The 16,031-nt window shown below is 42.4% G+C and overlaps 1 protein-coding gene across 3 annotated transcripts in view; it reads right to left on the bottom strand.

The window, feature by feature from the left end:
* Window positions 1–16,031, bottom strand: part of LOC106587291 (phosphorylase b kinase regulatory subunit beta) — a 72,974-nt gene that overhangs the window by 56,453 nt on the left and 490 nt on the right. For 2 of the 3 annotated variants that reach the window (XM_014175541.2, XM_014175540.2), the window contains exons 2-3: window positions 13,028–13,114; window positions 3,933–4,071 (exon numbers count right to left, since the gene is read on the bottom strand). In XM_014175541.2, coding sequence (XP_014031016.2) covers window positions 3,933–4,071; window positions 13,028–13,114 — 226 coding nt within the window. Of the gene's footprint in view, window positions 1–3,932; window positions 4,072–13,027; window positions 13,115–14,808; window positions 14,913–16,031 lie in introns of all 3 variants that reach the window. The other variant, XM_014175542.2, reaches the window with a different exon arrangement.

Genomic DNA, 16,031 nt, shown 5'->3' with positions numbered 1-16,031 from the left:
GTCACTCTGACAGAGCTCCAGAGTTCCTCTGTGGAGATGGGAGAACCTTCCAGAAAGACAACCATATCTGCAGTACTCCACCAATTAGGCCTTTATGGTAGAGTGGCCAGACGGAAGCCACTCCTCAGTAAAAGGCACATGACAGCCCACTTGGAGTTTGCCAAAAGGCACCCAAAGGACTCACAGGCCATGAGAAAAAAGATTATCTGGTCTGATTAAACTCTTTGGCCTGAATGCCAAGCGTCATGTCTGGAAGAAACCTGGCACATCCCTACAGTGAAGCATGGTGGTGGCAGCATCATGCTGTGGGATGTTTTTCTGCTGCAGGGACTGGGAGACTAGTCAGGACCAAGGGTAAGATGAACGGAGCAAAGTACAGAGATCCTTGATGACAACCTGCTCCAGAGTGCTCAGGAAATCAGACTGGGGCGAAGGTTCACCTTCCAACAGGACAACGACCCTAAGCACAAGTTAACGCAGGAATGGCTTCGGGACAAGTCTCTGAATGTCCTTGAGAGGCCCAGCCAGAGCCCGGATTGAACCCGATTGAACATCTCTGGAGAGACCTGAAAATAGCTGTGCAGCGACGCTCCCCATCCAACCTGACAGAGCTTGAGAGGATCTGCAGAGAAGAATGGGAGAAACTCCTCAAATACAGATGCCAAGCTTGTGCCAAGCTTGTAGCATTATACCCAAGAAGACTCAAGGCTTTAATCACTGCCAAAGGTGCTTCAACAAAGTAAAGGGTTTGAATACTTTCAGTTCTTATTTTTCATTAATTTGCATCATGGGGTATTGTGTGTGCTGTAGATTGGTAAGGGGAAAAAACTGTTTAAACAATTTTAGAATAAGGCTGTAACGTAACAAACATTTTGTGGAAAAGGTGAAGGGGTCTGAATACTTTCCGAATGCACAGTATACTGTACTCCGTCATCATATTGTCAAAAGGGCTCACATAACTTCTGAAGAATGTATTCACATTTAAATGGAATAAAGTATTCTCCAATAACTCCCATGCAAATATTCAGTAAGTTATTTATTATTTAGGGCCTTCCCTGTAGCTCAGTTGGTAGAGCATGGTGTTTGCAACGCATGGTTTGCAACTCCAGGGTTGTGGGTTCGATTCCCACGGGGGGCCAGTACGAAGAAAAAAAAATCTATGAAATGAAATGTAAGTCGCTCTGGATAAGAGCGTCTGCTAAATGACTAAAATGTAAATAAAATAAAAAAATGTAATGTAAATTCAACAAAACACATTCACTTTATGTCATTGATGTCATTACCATTTGTGTGTAGGCCTAGTGTATGTTTTCATGAATTACATAAATTCACTTTGATTTCATACATTTCCACCAGTGCAGTAGACTTACTGGGCACACAGACATGGGAATCTGCCCATCCATCCACTCCAATCTAGTGCACACACTCCAGTCCCCTCTCTAGTCACATGGAGGGTAAGTAATGGTTTGGGCCTGTGCTGTCAGATTGGAATCATCTTAATTAAATTCCTGTGACAATGCTAATGGAAAGAAACCATGACAGATGAGTAGGCCCCTCTGGTCTACTTGAACACTCTATTTTTACTCTTTTGTCCCCTGGGAGAAAAAACGCACACCAGTGGGTTTTGAAAGAGCACTTTGTTACAAGGTCTAGTGGAGAAAGTCCCTGACTATTTTGAGTATCTCAGATCCCCACTCCACAGATCTCCACTACACCCTCTGTGTATGAAGTAAAGGACACATTACTACAAAGAAAAAAGTGTACCCGTTTTATAATCAGAGATACAGAATGTACAGGGTGTCTGAAGGTGAGAGGATTGTGCCTAGAGACGAGAGAAACATTTGAAGGAAATATGGTGCTGTTGATGTTTAAGCCCCCCCCTTTGCCCTCAGAACAGCCTCAATTTGTCCGGGCATGGACCCTACAAGGTGTGGAAAGCGTTCCACAGGGACGCTGGCCCATGTTGACTCCAATGATTAACACAGCTGTGTTAAGTTGGCTGGATGTCCTTTGGGTGGTGGACCATTCTTGATACACACGGGAAACTGTTGAGCGTGAAAAACCCAGCAGCATTATAGTTCTTGACAAACCGGTGCACCTGGCACATACTGCCATACCCCAGTCATAGGCACTTACATTTTTTGTCTTGCCTATTCACCCTCTGAATGGCACACATACACAATCCATGTCTCAATTGTCTCATGGCTTAAGAATTCATTAACATGTCTCCTTCAGTTCATCTACACCAGTGTTTCCCAAACTTTTTATAGTCCCGTACCCCTTCAAACATTCAACCTCCAGCTGCGTACCCCCTCTAGCACCAGGGTCAGCGCACTCTCAAATGTTGTTTTTTGCCATCATTGTAAGCCTGCCACACACACACACACTATACGATACATTTATTAAACATAACAATGAGTGTGAATTTTTGTCACAACCTGGCTCGTGGGAAGTGACAAAGAGCTCTTATCGGACCAGGGCACAAATAATAATATAATAATCAATAATTTTGCTGTTTATTTAGCCATCTTACATATAAAACTTTATTTGTTCATGGAAAATTGTGATTAACTCACCACAGGTTAATGAGAAGGGTGTGCTTGAAAGGATGTACATAACTCTGCAATGTTGGGTTGTATTGGAGAGAGTCTCAGTCTTAAATCATTTTCCACACGCAGTCTGTGCCTGTATTTATTTTTCATGCTAGTGAAGGCCGAGAATCCACTATCACATAGGTACGTGGTTGCAAAGGGCATCAGTGTCTTAATAGCGCGATTTGCCAAGGCAGGATACTATGAGCGCAGCCCAATCCAGAAATCTGGCAGTGGCTTCTGATTAAATTACATTTTCACAAAACCGGTTGTTGCAATTTCGGTATATCGGTAAGTGGACTGGAGGCAGGGCATGAAAGGGATAATAAATCCAGCAGTTTGTGTCATTCGTTTCGGGAAAGTACCTGCGTAATTGCGCAACCAACTCACTCAGGTGCTTCGCTATATTACATTTGACATTGTCCGTAAGCTTGAGTTCATTTGAACACGAAAGACCTGTGTGTTGTCCTTGTTAATGCAGACAGAGAAGAGCTCCGACTTCTTAATCATAGCCTCAATTTTGTCCTGCACATTGAAAATAGTTGCGGAGAGTCCCTGTAATCCTAGATTCAGATCATTCAGGCGAGAAAAAACATCACACAGATAGGCCAGTCGTGTGAGAAACTTGTCATCGTGCAAGCGGTCACACAAGTGGAAATTATGGTCAGTAAAGAAAACTTTAAGCTTGTCTCTCAAATTCAAAAAAACGGGTCAATACTTTGCCCCTTGATAACCAGCTCACTTTTCTGTATGTGGTAAAAGCGTTAACATGGTCGTTGCCCATATCATTGCATAGCGCAGAAACTACACGAGAGTTCAGGGACCTTGCTTTAACAAAGTTAACCATTTTCACTGTAGTGTCCAAAACATCTTTCAAGTGGTCAGGCATTCCCTTGGCAGCAAGAGCCTCTCGGTGGATGCTGCAGTGTACCCAAGTGGCGTCGGGAGCAACTGCTTGCTCGTTACCACTTCACTTCCCAGTTTGGGAATACCTGATCTACACTGATTGAAGCGGATTCAGCAAGTGACATCAATAAGAGATCATAGCTTTCACCAGGTCAGTCTATGTCATGGAAATAGCAGGTGTTCCTAATGTTTTATGCACTCAGTGTCGTCTGGATGCTCTATTAAGTGGGCACCACAGCAGCAGCAGTACAGGCCAATGTGCAGCACCCCCTTGGCATTACAAAAGCTGTCTGCTTTGATTAAGAATATTGGTCCCTGACGGAGCCCATTAACTAAGGTTGTACTAGATTAATTATTAAGATCAACTTTAAAATGTACAGTGATCTAAGGTGGCTGTGGATACAGTGAATGTGTTTGTGTGTGTGTGTGTGTCACCTGTAAGCTAGACCCAGGGCCCAGGAACTGGCTGCACAGTACAGGGAGTCCCGCACCTTGGCTTCCTTGCAGCTGGAGCATGTCTTGGTAGGGAAGAGGCCAGTGGTAGGGCTCTGGTAGTTCAAAATGGTGGTCTTCACTAGAGAGAGAAACAACAGAGAGACAGGTGATCCCCCAGGCTTTCAACTATATTTCTGTTTTGTATAATATTGTACAACAGCTGATGAAACAGACATTGACCAGTGTTCTTTCCTGATAGTTGCTGGTTAGAAATACAATCTACACAGGACCTTCTAAATCAGCCTGTTTGCATGGGTGAGAGTTTAGGCTTGCCTGGTGACATCACCATGCGGTAAATTGGTTAATAGACCAATAACAAAGAGAGTTACAAACCTCTCTGACAGTTTTAAGTTTTCTCCTGCCCACTCAGACCACTCCCAGAGAGTCAAAGCTAAATTCTTGATTGATAAATAGTTTTTTGTCCATTGTAGTGGAAAACTTTACAGTAAGGTTCTTAATTGTTACCCAGAAATGATTTGATATAAAAATTGCTACATTGGGCCATTAACATTGTTTGTTGTTGCAAATTGTGAAATGGAATGGAAAATAAAGGTATGTTAAACAGCTGTATATTATGTAGTTATTGCTGTAAAACCAGACATCCTAATAAGGTGTGTTACTGCACATGTGAAGGTAGCAATAACTTTGGTCTTCAGGTCATATACATTCTAGAGTGACACACATGTTTATCTTCATGGAAATCCTCTAAATATTATTTAGCTTAAATAAAAGTCACACTAAAACAGAAGGCCTGGAATCACAGGAATGTCACCACACCACCCTCTACTCCTCCCGATGAATAATCTGTCTGAACAGGGTACTTCATTTTTCATCACCACATTATGCCAGAGCAAATGATGGGGACATCCATTCTGCCAGATCGTTTGTTAAAGAGTCCGGGTCAATTCAAAGAGACAAAGTCAGCATAGCCGGGATAAAGAGGCGATGGAGGGAATTAAGCAGAATATTAATAAACCCTTCAGTAACTCGGCAGTGACAATTACTTTGACCCCAGAGGCTGCTTGGGAAAAAACACATTAAAAGGACAGTGCCTCTTCTGGCCAATTTCATATGTTAACCAGAGTTAAAAAAGTAGCATCGTATTGGGGCTTCCCCTGGCATTGTGAATGTAAAAAGAAAGCTGATTGAAAAATTGCTGTGTTAATTTCCCGCCATTTCCCCCCACATGCTCTGGACAATTTATTATTTTGTTTCCAACGATACTTCCTTGTAATACTATGATATTGCTAGTCCATTCAAATATGTGCTTGGTAATATAAATAACAAACGCCAGAATTGGAAACACCAACCTATTTCTCCTCACCACTGTCTCACCAACACTGTGAACTAGCTTCTAGTGAGCGCGTACCAGTAGATTCACAGATTTTAGGCACAAGTTCTTCAACCGGCTGTTCAAAACAGCGCCATTTCTGTTCTTTTGCTGAACATGGCCCTGGTCAGATGTGTAAGATTACGGTCGTTTGGCCCTGTGATTTTGTCTAGTTATTATAGTATTGGCCAATGTATTATTTTGTACTTTCTTTCAACAAATTTTCATAATTTATCATCATCTGTAGGCTATTGTAAATAACCTCAGGATACAGTCTTCTCGTCACCTGCACTGTTTAATAAATACCACCTATTTTGACCTCGGAAAATCCGACCACGACACCATCTTGCTCCTTCTGTCTTATAGGCAGAAACTCAAACAGGATGTACCAGTGACGAGAACCATTCAACGCTGGTCCGACCAATCGGAAGCCACGCTTCAAGATTGTTTTGATCACGTGGACTGGAATATGTTCCGGTCAGCCTCAGAGAACAACATCGACCTATACGCTGACTCGGTGAGTGCATTTATAAAGAAGTGCAATGGAGATGTTGTACCCACTGTGACTATTAAAACCTACCCTAACCAGAAACCGTGGATGGATGGTGCCATTCGCACAAAACTGAAAGCGCGATCCAACACATTTAACCATGGAAAGAGGTCTGGGAATATGTCTGAATATAAACAGTGTAGCTATTCCCTCCGCAAGGCAATCAAACAAGCGAAATGCCAGTACAGGGACAAGGTGGAGTCGCAATTCAAAGGCTCAGACACGAGACGTATGTGGCAGGGTCTACAGTCAATCACAGACTACAAAATGAACTCCAGCCATGTCACAACACCGACGTCACGCTTCCAGACAAACAAAATACCTTCTTTGCCCGCTTTGAGGATAATACAGTGCCACCGTCGCAGCCCGCTAACAAGGACTGCGTCCCCCCATCTCCGTGACTGATGTGAGTAAAACATTTAAACGTGTTAACCCACACAAGGCTGCTGGCCCAGACGGCATCCCTAGCCGCGTCCTCAAAGCATGCGCAGACCAGCTGGCTGGTGTGTTTACGGACATATTCAATCGCTCACTATCCCAGTCTGCTGTCCCCACATATTTCAAGATGTCTACCATTGTTCCTGTACCCAAGAAGGCAAAGACAAATGAACTAAATTACTACCTCCCTGTAGCACTCACTTCTGTCATCATGAAGTGCTTTGAGAGACTAGTAAAGGATCGTATCACCTCCACCTTACCGGCCACCCTAGACCCACTTCAATTTGCATACAGCCCCAACAGGTCCACAGACAACGCAATCACCATCACACTGCACATTGCCCTATCCCATCTGGACAAAATGAATAACTATGGAAGAATGCTGTTCATTGACTACAGCTCAGCTTTCAACACCATAGTACCCTCCAAGATCATCATCAAGCTGGAGGCCCTGGGTCTCAACCCTGCCCTGTGCAATTGGGTCCTGGACTTTCTGACGGGCTGCCCCCAGGTGGTGAAGGTAGGAAACAACATCTCCACTTCGCTGACCCTCAACACTGGGGCCCCACAAGGGTGTGTGCTCAGCCCCCTTCTGTACTCCCTGTTCACCCATGACTGAGTGGCCATGCACGCCTCCAACTCAATCATCAAATTCACAGACGACACAACAGTAGTGAGCTTGATTACCAACAACGACGAGACAGCCTACAGGGAGGAGGTGAGGGCACTCAGAGTGTGGTGTCAGGAAAACAACCTCTCACTCAACGTCAACAAAACAAAGGAGATGATGTGGACTTCAGGAAAGAGCAGAGGCAGCACCCCCCTCCACATCGACGAGACAGCAACGGAGAAGGTGGAACGTTTTAAGTTCCTCGGCTGACACATCACAAACTGAAATGGTCCACTCACACAGATAGTGTGGTGAAGAAGGTGCAACAGTGCCTCTTCAATCTCAGGAGGCTGAAGAAATTTGGTTTGTCACCCAAAACCCTGACAAACCCTTTTACAGATGCACAAATCGAGAGCATCCTGTTGGGCTGTATCACAGCCTGGTACGGCAACTGCACCGCCCTCAACCGCAAGGCTCTCCAGAGGGTGGTGCGGTCTGCACAACGCATCACCGGGGGCAAACTACCTGCCCTTCATGACACCTACAGCACCCGATGTCACAGGAAGGCCAAAAAGATCATCAAGGACATCAACCACCTGAGCCACTGCCTGTTCACACCGCTACCATCCAGAAGGCGAGGTCAGTACAGGTGCATCAAAGCTGGGACCGAGAGACTGAAAAACAGCTTCTATCTCAAGGCCATCAGACTGCTAAACAGCAATCACTAACTCAGAGAGGCTGCTGCCTACACTGAGACACAATCACTGGCCACTTTAATAAATGGATAACTAGTCACTTTATACAATGCACTCTAAAAAAATGCCACTTTAATAATGTTTACATATCATACATTACTCATAATCACATATATACTGTATTTTATACCATCTATTGCACCTTGCCTATGCCGCTCGGCCATCGCTCATCCATATACTTACATGTACATATTCTCATTCACCCCTTTAGATTTGTATGTATTAGGTAGTTGTTGGGGAATTGTTCGATTACTTGTTAGATATTACTGCACTGTCGGAACTAGAAGCACAAGCCTTTTGCTACACTCACATTTACATCTGCTAACCATGTGTATGTGACAAATACAATTTGATTTGATCCTGACTCTTCGACTCAACTGTTTCTGCTCCAAACCCAACTAACTCAGCTGCTGGGTCCATAAATGTAACCTACCATGACTCACTTTTCTCACATTCAATCTCTGCTTTAGATTTGGAAAAGGCAATATAATGTATTTGGAGGCACATCAGAAGAAAAATGGCACCTTAGTAAGACTCCTCTGAATCAAAACCACAGTAAAATATGTTATTATTCTCTAACTCCAAAAGGCACAACAGCACTCTAGATGCAAATAAACTGAGGTTGGAGTTGCTCAGTCTCATATGATGATATTATCATCCATCAACCTAATGTCCCACTAAATCAACAGCTAGTGCTGTTTCTTAGAACGGGCCATCCCTCTGCTCCCAGACAGTGAAAGAAAGAAAGAAAAATAAGTAAAAAAAAGAGACCTCCACAACAAAACATAAAGCTCGTTTTAACATTTCTTAATCTCCCCCGAGCCAGTGTCAGATACTAGCCCTATGCCTCCACTATAATCAAGTGTGAGAATGAAATAAGAGGCACTGGAGTGTGGCCACATTACCACATAAATAAGAAACCGGAGGCCCACACAGGAGAAAAAGAAGACAAACTGTGAGGGACAGTGATGTCCCTAATGTCTTTTGCTCAGAAATGATAGGGAATAAGTCCACACTGCATCCTAAGAGCATGTAATGCCACTGGCTTTACAATTGCACCTTTTTTTTTGGAAAATGGAAATAGAGTCATCATTTCATTACCTCTGAGGCCAAAAAAAAAAGGTATTCATCCACCGGCCTGTGCATTGGCGATAACAACTGCTGCTATGCTCCCTGCTAAAATTAAGCAAGCGCATTCAACTGCTATGTACCGACCACAAAATTAAGCAAGAACATTTCAACATATTGTTATCTCACAGAGAACGTTTCTGAGAGAGCAACAGGGGGCTTGATGCATGCTATTGTTGCAGTACTCTTTCATTCATTGCTAGTAGAACAAATCACTCACAACCTCACCTAGAGCAATCGAAAGCTTTCCGAATTTCGACCAATCTGACTGAGCAGAAAGGGGAATGGGAAAAGCACTGTGTAAAATATCACTATAATATAGTCTACACCACAAAAAGTGTGCTGTCACATTATTGCAAAAGCTAAAATTGCATCCGTTTACCTTGGAGAACAAAACATGCACCAAACATACAAAAGCTACAGGGGTAACATGAATGCAAAATTCATGAATAATGAGTGAGATTCACTTTCATCCAGGGAGCCCAGGTGGTGAGAAACACTGATATGTTGTTCTCTTTAGGGATGTCTGTCACCATGACTTCACACTGCAGGACTGGTTTCAGATGAGGGACCAGTTGCTCCCCTAGTGTCTTTCACTTGGCTGCTTTTCCTGTAGCATCCTCATTTCAACCTAGACAGCCTGTGAAATAACCCTCACTTCTGGGAAACTTTTTCATCAAAATTTCACAAGTATGCTGTCTTTTCTCTACAGCTGTCTTATACTAGCCTTTGGGGTGGGATACAAAAATAATACAACCCTCTGGATTTTCAAACATGAAACCAAATTGATAAACTTTGCTCCCCAAAAACATGGGCAATATCTGATAACACATTGAAGCATCTTTGTTTCCTGTCTTCAGTAGAACAAACATTTGTTTTTCCCTTTCTTCAAATAGGCTCACAACATAAAACATAATAGAAGCTGTATTGCCCTTGAAACGTCATTTGTCTTGAACATAGGTATAGCATTTACACCACAGCCCCAAGTCACAGCAAAGCACAGATCACAATAGACTACATTCTATCCTTCATAAAATTACAATGTAATGCAATACACTTCCTCTGTTTACACACTGAACAAAGGGTGTCCTTCCTTTAACGAAGAAAGCCATGAAATCTGTTGCCACGCTGTATCCATGCACCCCCTGTCATCGTCACAACTGACCAATGGGGTGTGACATGTCTGCCAATGGTGCGGTAACCTGTGAAAATGGCCTGACCTGACTCAGACAGACTCAGATTAGAGCCCATGGGCTCTATTTTCGGCTAGTGTTAAGGCAGCGCTAGTGTCAAATGCACGTTAGTTTGAAATTTCGCAATGGCTATTTCCAGCCCTAACGCTAGGTTCGTCAATTTATCTGTCTTGAATATTTGCTTGCTTACGCTCAGATGGGCGGAGTGGAAATATTTGATGCGTGTCCTTAAAAACATGATCCAAAGTGCTAATTTCAGGCAGTGCTGATAGGGATATTTGAGACTAATCAAAATCTGGTTTTAGCAGTTGGTTATGGTATGAATTTTGACAGTGGAAACGCAGCCTATCCAGCCATGACGCACACTGCCCATACGCGCATGGAACAAAAGTAGCCTAACGTGCTTTTGGTGCCTGTATACTTTGTATTTAGAAACATGAAAAACAAATGTTTTTTTACATTTCGTGTTATTTGATTAAAAACCAAGCATAGCCTCCCCTCCTCTCAATGATGGCGGGGTTTTTTGTCTGCCCAATGCAATCGCGAAGTAGTCAAGACTGTCGATAAAGGATTTGGCTCCTGAGACCACTTGGAAATAAATCTTAATCACCAAAGCTTTATTATATCAACAAAATCTAATCAAACCTTATTTGTCACCTCCGCCGAATACAACATGTGTAGACCTTACTGTGAAATGCTTACTTACAAGCCCTTAACTCTTTCTTGAACTGCACTGTTGGTTAAGAAAATATTCACCAAATAAACTAAAAGTAAAAAAATAATAAAAAGTAGCACAATAAAATAACAATAACGAGGCTATAAACAGGGGGTACCGGTACCGAGTCAATGTGCGGGGGCACCGGTTAGTGGAGGTAATTTGTATAAAAGTGTAAAAAAAAAATGGAGGGGGGTTGTCAATGTAAATAATCCAGTGGCCATTTGATTATTGTTCAGCAGTTTTATGGCTTGGGGGTAGAATGTTAAGGAGCCTTTTGGTCCTAGACTTGGCGCACCGGTACCGCTTGCCGTGCGGTAGCAGAGAAAACAGTCTATGACTTGGGTGACTGGATTCTTTGACAATTTTATGGGCTTTCCTCTGACATCGCCTAGTATATAGGTCCTGGATGGCAGGAAGCTTGGCCCCAGTGATGTACTGGGACGTACGCACTACCCTCTGTAGCGCCTTACGGTCAGATGCGGAGCAGTTACCATACCAGGCGTTGATGCAACCGGTCAGAATGCTCTCGATGGTGCAGCTGTAGAACTTTTTGAGGATCTGGGGACCGATGCCAAATCTGTTCAGTCTACTGAGGGGGAAAAGGTGTTGTCGTGCCCTCTTCATGGCTGTCTTGGTGTGTTTGGACCATGATAGTTTGTTGGTGATGTGGACACCAAGTAACTTGAAACTCTCGACCTGCTTCACTAAAGTCATGTCAATGTTAATGGGGGCCTGTTCGGCCCGCCTTTTCCTGTAGTCCACAATCAGCTTCTTTGTCTTGCTCACATTGAGGGAGAGGTCGTTGTCCTGGCATCGCACTGCCAGGTCTCTGACCTCCTCCCTATAGGCTGTCTCATCGTTGTCGGTGATCAGGCCTATCCCTGTTGTGTCATCAGCAAATTAATGATGATGTTGGAGTTGTGTTTGACCATGCAGTTTTGAGTGAACAGGGAGTACAGCAAGGGACTAAGCACACACCCCTGAGGGGCCCCAGTGTTGAGCGTAGCAGACATGTTGTTGACTACCCTTACCACCTAGTGGCAGCCCGGCAGGAAGTCCAGGATCCAGATGCAGAGGGAGGTGTTTAGTCCCAGGGTCCTTAGCTTAGTGATGAGCTTCGTGGGCATTATGGTGTTGAACGCTGAGCTGTAGTCAATGAACAGCATTCTCACATAAGTGTTCCTTTTGTCCAGGTGGGAAAGGGCAGAGTGGAGTGCGATTGAGATTGCGTCATCTGTGGATCTGTTGGGGCGGTATGCGAATTGGAGTGGGTCTAGGGTATCCGGGAGGATGCTGTTGATGTGAGCCATGACCAGCCTTTCAAAGCACTTCATGGCTACCGACGTGAGTGCTACGGGGCAGTAAGCATATCTCAAGTTTGAGAGGAGTAAAACAGTGAGCTGACATTCACTTTTATCTATGCATTGTAGGCAGGCCCACATTATTTTAGCCATGCAAATCCCGTTTTGGATTTTTGGATGTGCGTAAAACCTTCCATATTCTGTGTTGTTTTAATATTATATGCCCACGGAGAAACATTATGGTGCCTGTAAGTGTGACATGTTAAAACAAGTTGTTTCTTTGTTTAGTTTAGAATTTGATTAGAATCATTAGTTCTCTTTTTAGGCCTTATCAATAATGAATTTAATTTTGCTTAATGACAATGTTTGGCATGTCCATGCTCAGCCATAATACAATTTGAGGTAGACCTCGGCCCTATATCAGTGGGAATGCTATTGAAGCCATGCAATTACTTCGAACAATGTGGACTGCAAATGGGTTCAAGTTACCCTATTGAGGAAAGATGGGATAGGTCTACATCTTGTTATTTTGTTTCTGTAAGCCATTTAAAAAACTATAACGGACTAACATTGATATTGGAGTTGATTCCAAGGCAATACATAAAAGTCTGTAAATACACAACCCGAAGCAACTACATACTTCGCCATGGAGCACGTTCTGATTGGCCAGTGAGGGGCCAGGCCTCAACACACCCACACCTTGTTTATTTATCAAAACCCAGACCTTTCGTGGCAACACCACCAAGTGCGCCAAGAATTGTGCTAGAAATATTTGAGCTATTGTCACTAACACATCCCTGAAACAATAGCGCTACCGCCTGCACTTAGATTTACCGTTGCGTTAGCTTTGTTAAAATAGAGCCCTAAGAGTAACATACAAAATTAAATCCATATTTCAAACCTAAATACTGTAAAGCTACACCCCCTAGAAGTACAAGAATAAGCTCGGAAGGACCTCACCTTTGAGGACGTTTTCAAAACAAGGATTTTAAATAGTAATCACAGTGCTTACCTGCATTGTAGTAACGGTCAAGTTTCTCCCATAGTGGCTCATCCTCCCGGTGGAGAATGGAGAGCTTGAGAGGTTCATAGATGGAGCCTGAGGAGAGATAGAAAACACAATTCTTGACAGAACCTTCATTGTTGAGCTAGAGCTCAATTGGAGGTCATTTGTTCATGTCTCAGGTGCCTCTATGGTACTTTCCCACACACTCTGGAGACACACTACAGTAACTATATGTCAAAGAAAGACTCCCATGAACACTTGGGGAGTATTAGGATGTAAGACTGATGCCACAAAGGTTCCTAGTTATCAGCACTTCTATCACACATCTTCAGAAACAAATGTATTTAGACCTAAATGCTAAACATATTTTACAGAATGATTTTAGATAATGAAGACTTTACCTACACATGGGATTGAAGAGCAACAGCATAAACACATTGTCAAAATAAATCAGTATCAGTCATTTTTTGTGATTTCCGTCAGAATACAATGAACAGTCCAGGTCACACAAAAACCACAATGCATTGACGTATGCAATCATGACATGGCCCCATTTCCAACGCACATTTAGTCACTGCAAATATCAAAACAAACCTCCAGCAAGAAGTGTGATTTCATATGCTGAGCACAAATTTTAAATATAATGGAACTTGCCACCATTTCAAGCTTTCTTCAGAGCCAAGTGAATTTCAGGGAAGCCCCATCTGTTGGACCACTACTTCAGACAAATTTTATTTTGGAGTGATTTACATTTTAATGGGATCAACCTTGGGTCAATACCTCAGGTACTGAAAATCCACATTTCCAGTCAAATTACCATAATTTCCATCAGCTTTTAAGTAGTAGGGACAAAGGCATCACTTTTCAAGATAACTCTGCAGAGGCAGTGTGAGGCTAATATGCAAATTAAAGGTTTTATTTCATTTCTACTGAATAGAAACATGGATCGAAGTCTGTGGTTGTTGGAAAATATTGTGTGATTAACTTCACTGACAGAGTTCAATATTTGTTAATACAAGGCTTATGAATTGAATACGGGTTAGTATCATTTTCTATTTCCATTCAACAGTATATTGGTTGTACTACATTTGGTGGGAACCCTAGGGAGAAACTGTCAATCATAGGTGCAGCAAAAAAAGTGAATTATGATGACAACTTGATTACCTGGATCATTTTTAGATACAGTAGTGTATACCCAATTTTATCACACAAAATCTACCCCACGAAGCCTATATCCAAGACTGGTATATTGGTATAGCATCCTGACCAAGCCACGTAGACAGCAGTAATATTAGTGTATCACAGCATTTTCAGCATATCATACCATACACCTGAAGAAAACTGAACACAGCAGGATGGTAGCAGCTTAATTTGGGAGGACAGGCTTGTGGTAAATCCTGAAGCGGAATGGTTTCCATGTGTTTGATGCCATTCCATTTGCTCCGTTTTAGCCATTATTATGAGCCATCCTCCCCTCAGCAGCCTCCACTGAAACGGACATATGATACTAGGGTGGTATATTAATACAAAACTCTGGCTGGCAAGATTAATCTTTGAAATGTATAATTTGGAGTGATGTCATCCTGCTAATTTTCTCATAGAATGATATACAGGCATTACACTCGATTGAATCTAGATTTAGTTCAACCCAGTTTGAAAGGCTTCAGGTTTGGAGTGCTTGCTACCTCTTTTTTAAACTTATTTTACCATGTAAATTGACTGAGAACACATTCTCATTTACAGCAACGATCTGGAGAATAGTTACATATGCTCAATTCACTACTTACCATATCTTTTTAGTTTCCGAGGAGCTTTGGAAATCTCACATTCCGAGCTGGCCATTTTCAAAAGGTGAGGTAAAGGGCAATCGTCTCTCAGCTAAATTACAAATCTACAGCAATTCACAGGAGGGTTAGTAGAGCGGCTTAAGAAAAAAAAATCAATAATGAATCACATAGCAAGTTAATATTAGGTGGCTACAAAACAGACAACAAATGACAAAACATGAATACGCCATGTAGCCTACAATGGTCATTGAAAGATTAGACTACTTGGAAATTATTTGTATGTTGGCATAGGATGGTTAAGATGAGTGAACTAGTAATGATGGTTTGAATTAGCCTAATGTCTGAATGTGTCTTTTTTCAAATAGAAGTCCATAAATGTCTATACATATTTTAAGGCATTCATTTGTCAAACTATAATGTTTGTATGAGTGATACTTAACAAATTCAAACTATCATTATGATTATGATAAAGTATTTCTTAAATACCCTACTATTGCCTTTATTGTTAAATAAAAAAATGTAATGAAAAATTGCATGAGTCCTTTAATTGACAGCAGGCTTCATTAACCACTGATCATAATCAAAATCAGTATATAAGTTATAAGACTTCAGATTGAAAACATGGACATAGACAAAGCCCGCAAGTGATTCCACCCCCCTCGCTCAAGGGCACATTAACAAATTTTTCACCTAGTCGGCTCGGGGATTCAAACCAGCGGCCTTTCAGTTACTGGCCCAACGCCTTTAACTGCTAGGCTACCTGCCATATTTGATCGTGTCTCAATATAATCAAGGTATGAAATGATTGTTATTTTTCCGATACAATCTCTTTCAGCACCCCAACAAAAATGGCTGAATCTCATTGCCTACCCCCGCACTGTCTATGTGAGCAGGTTGCCATGTTGGCTAATGTAATGGCATCTAGCCTGATAAACGAGGAAGATAGCCTACATCAGAGGAGGCTGGTGGGAGGAGCTACATGTATATGAGGACAGGCTCATTGTAATGGCTGGAATGGTATTAAATAGAATGGAGTCAAATACAAACATATGGAAGCCACATGTCTGACTCTGTTACTTGTATTCCATTCCAGCCATTACAATGAGCCCATCCTCCTATTGGTCCTCCCACCAGCCTCCTATGGCCAGCATGTACATTTATTCTCTTTCAGTATGATAACATTGCTGTTTTATGTAGCCTAACACAAACGGCAAGGGTAGAGA

This window comes from Salmo salar, chromosome ssa26 (assembly GCF_905237065.1).
Source record: "Salmo salar chromosome ssa26, Ssal_v3.1, whole genome shotgun sequence".
NCBI classification, from domain to species: domain Eukaryota; kingdom Metazoa; phylum Chordata; class Actinopteri; order Salmoniformes; family Salmonidae; genus Salmo; species Salmo salar.
The sequence above is the reverse complement of the archived record's forward strand: the minus strand, read 5'-3'. Positions and strand labels throughout refer to the sequence as shown.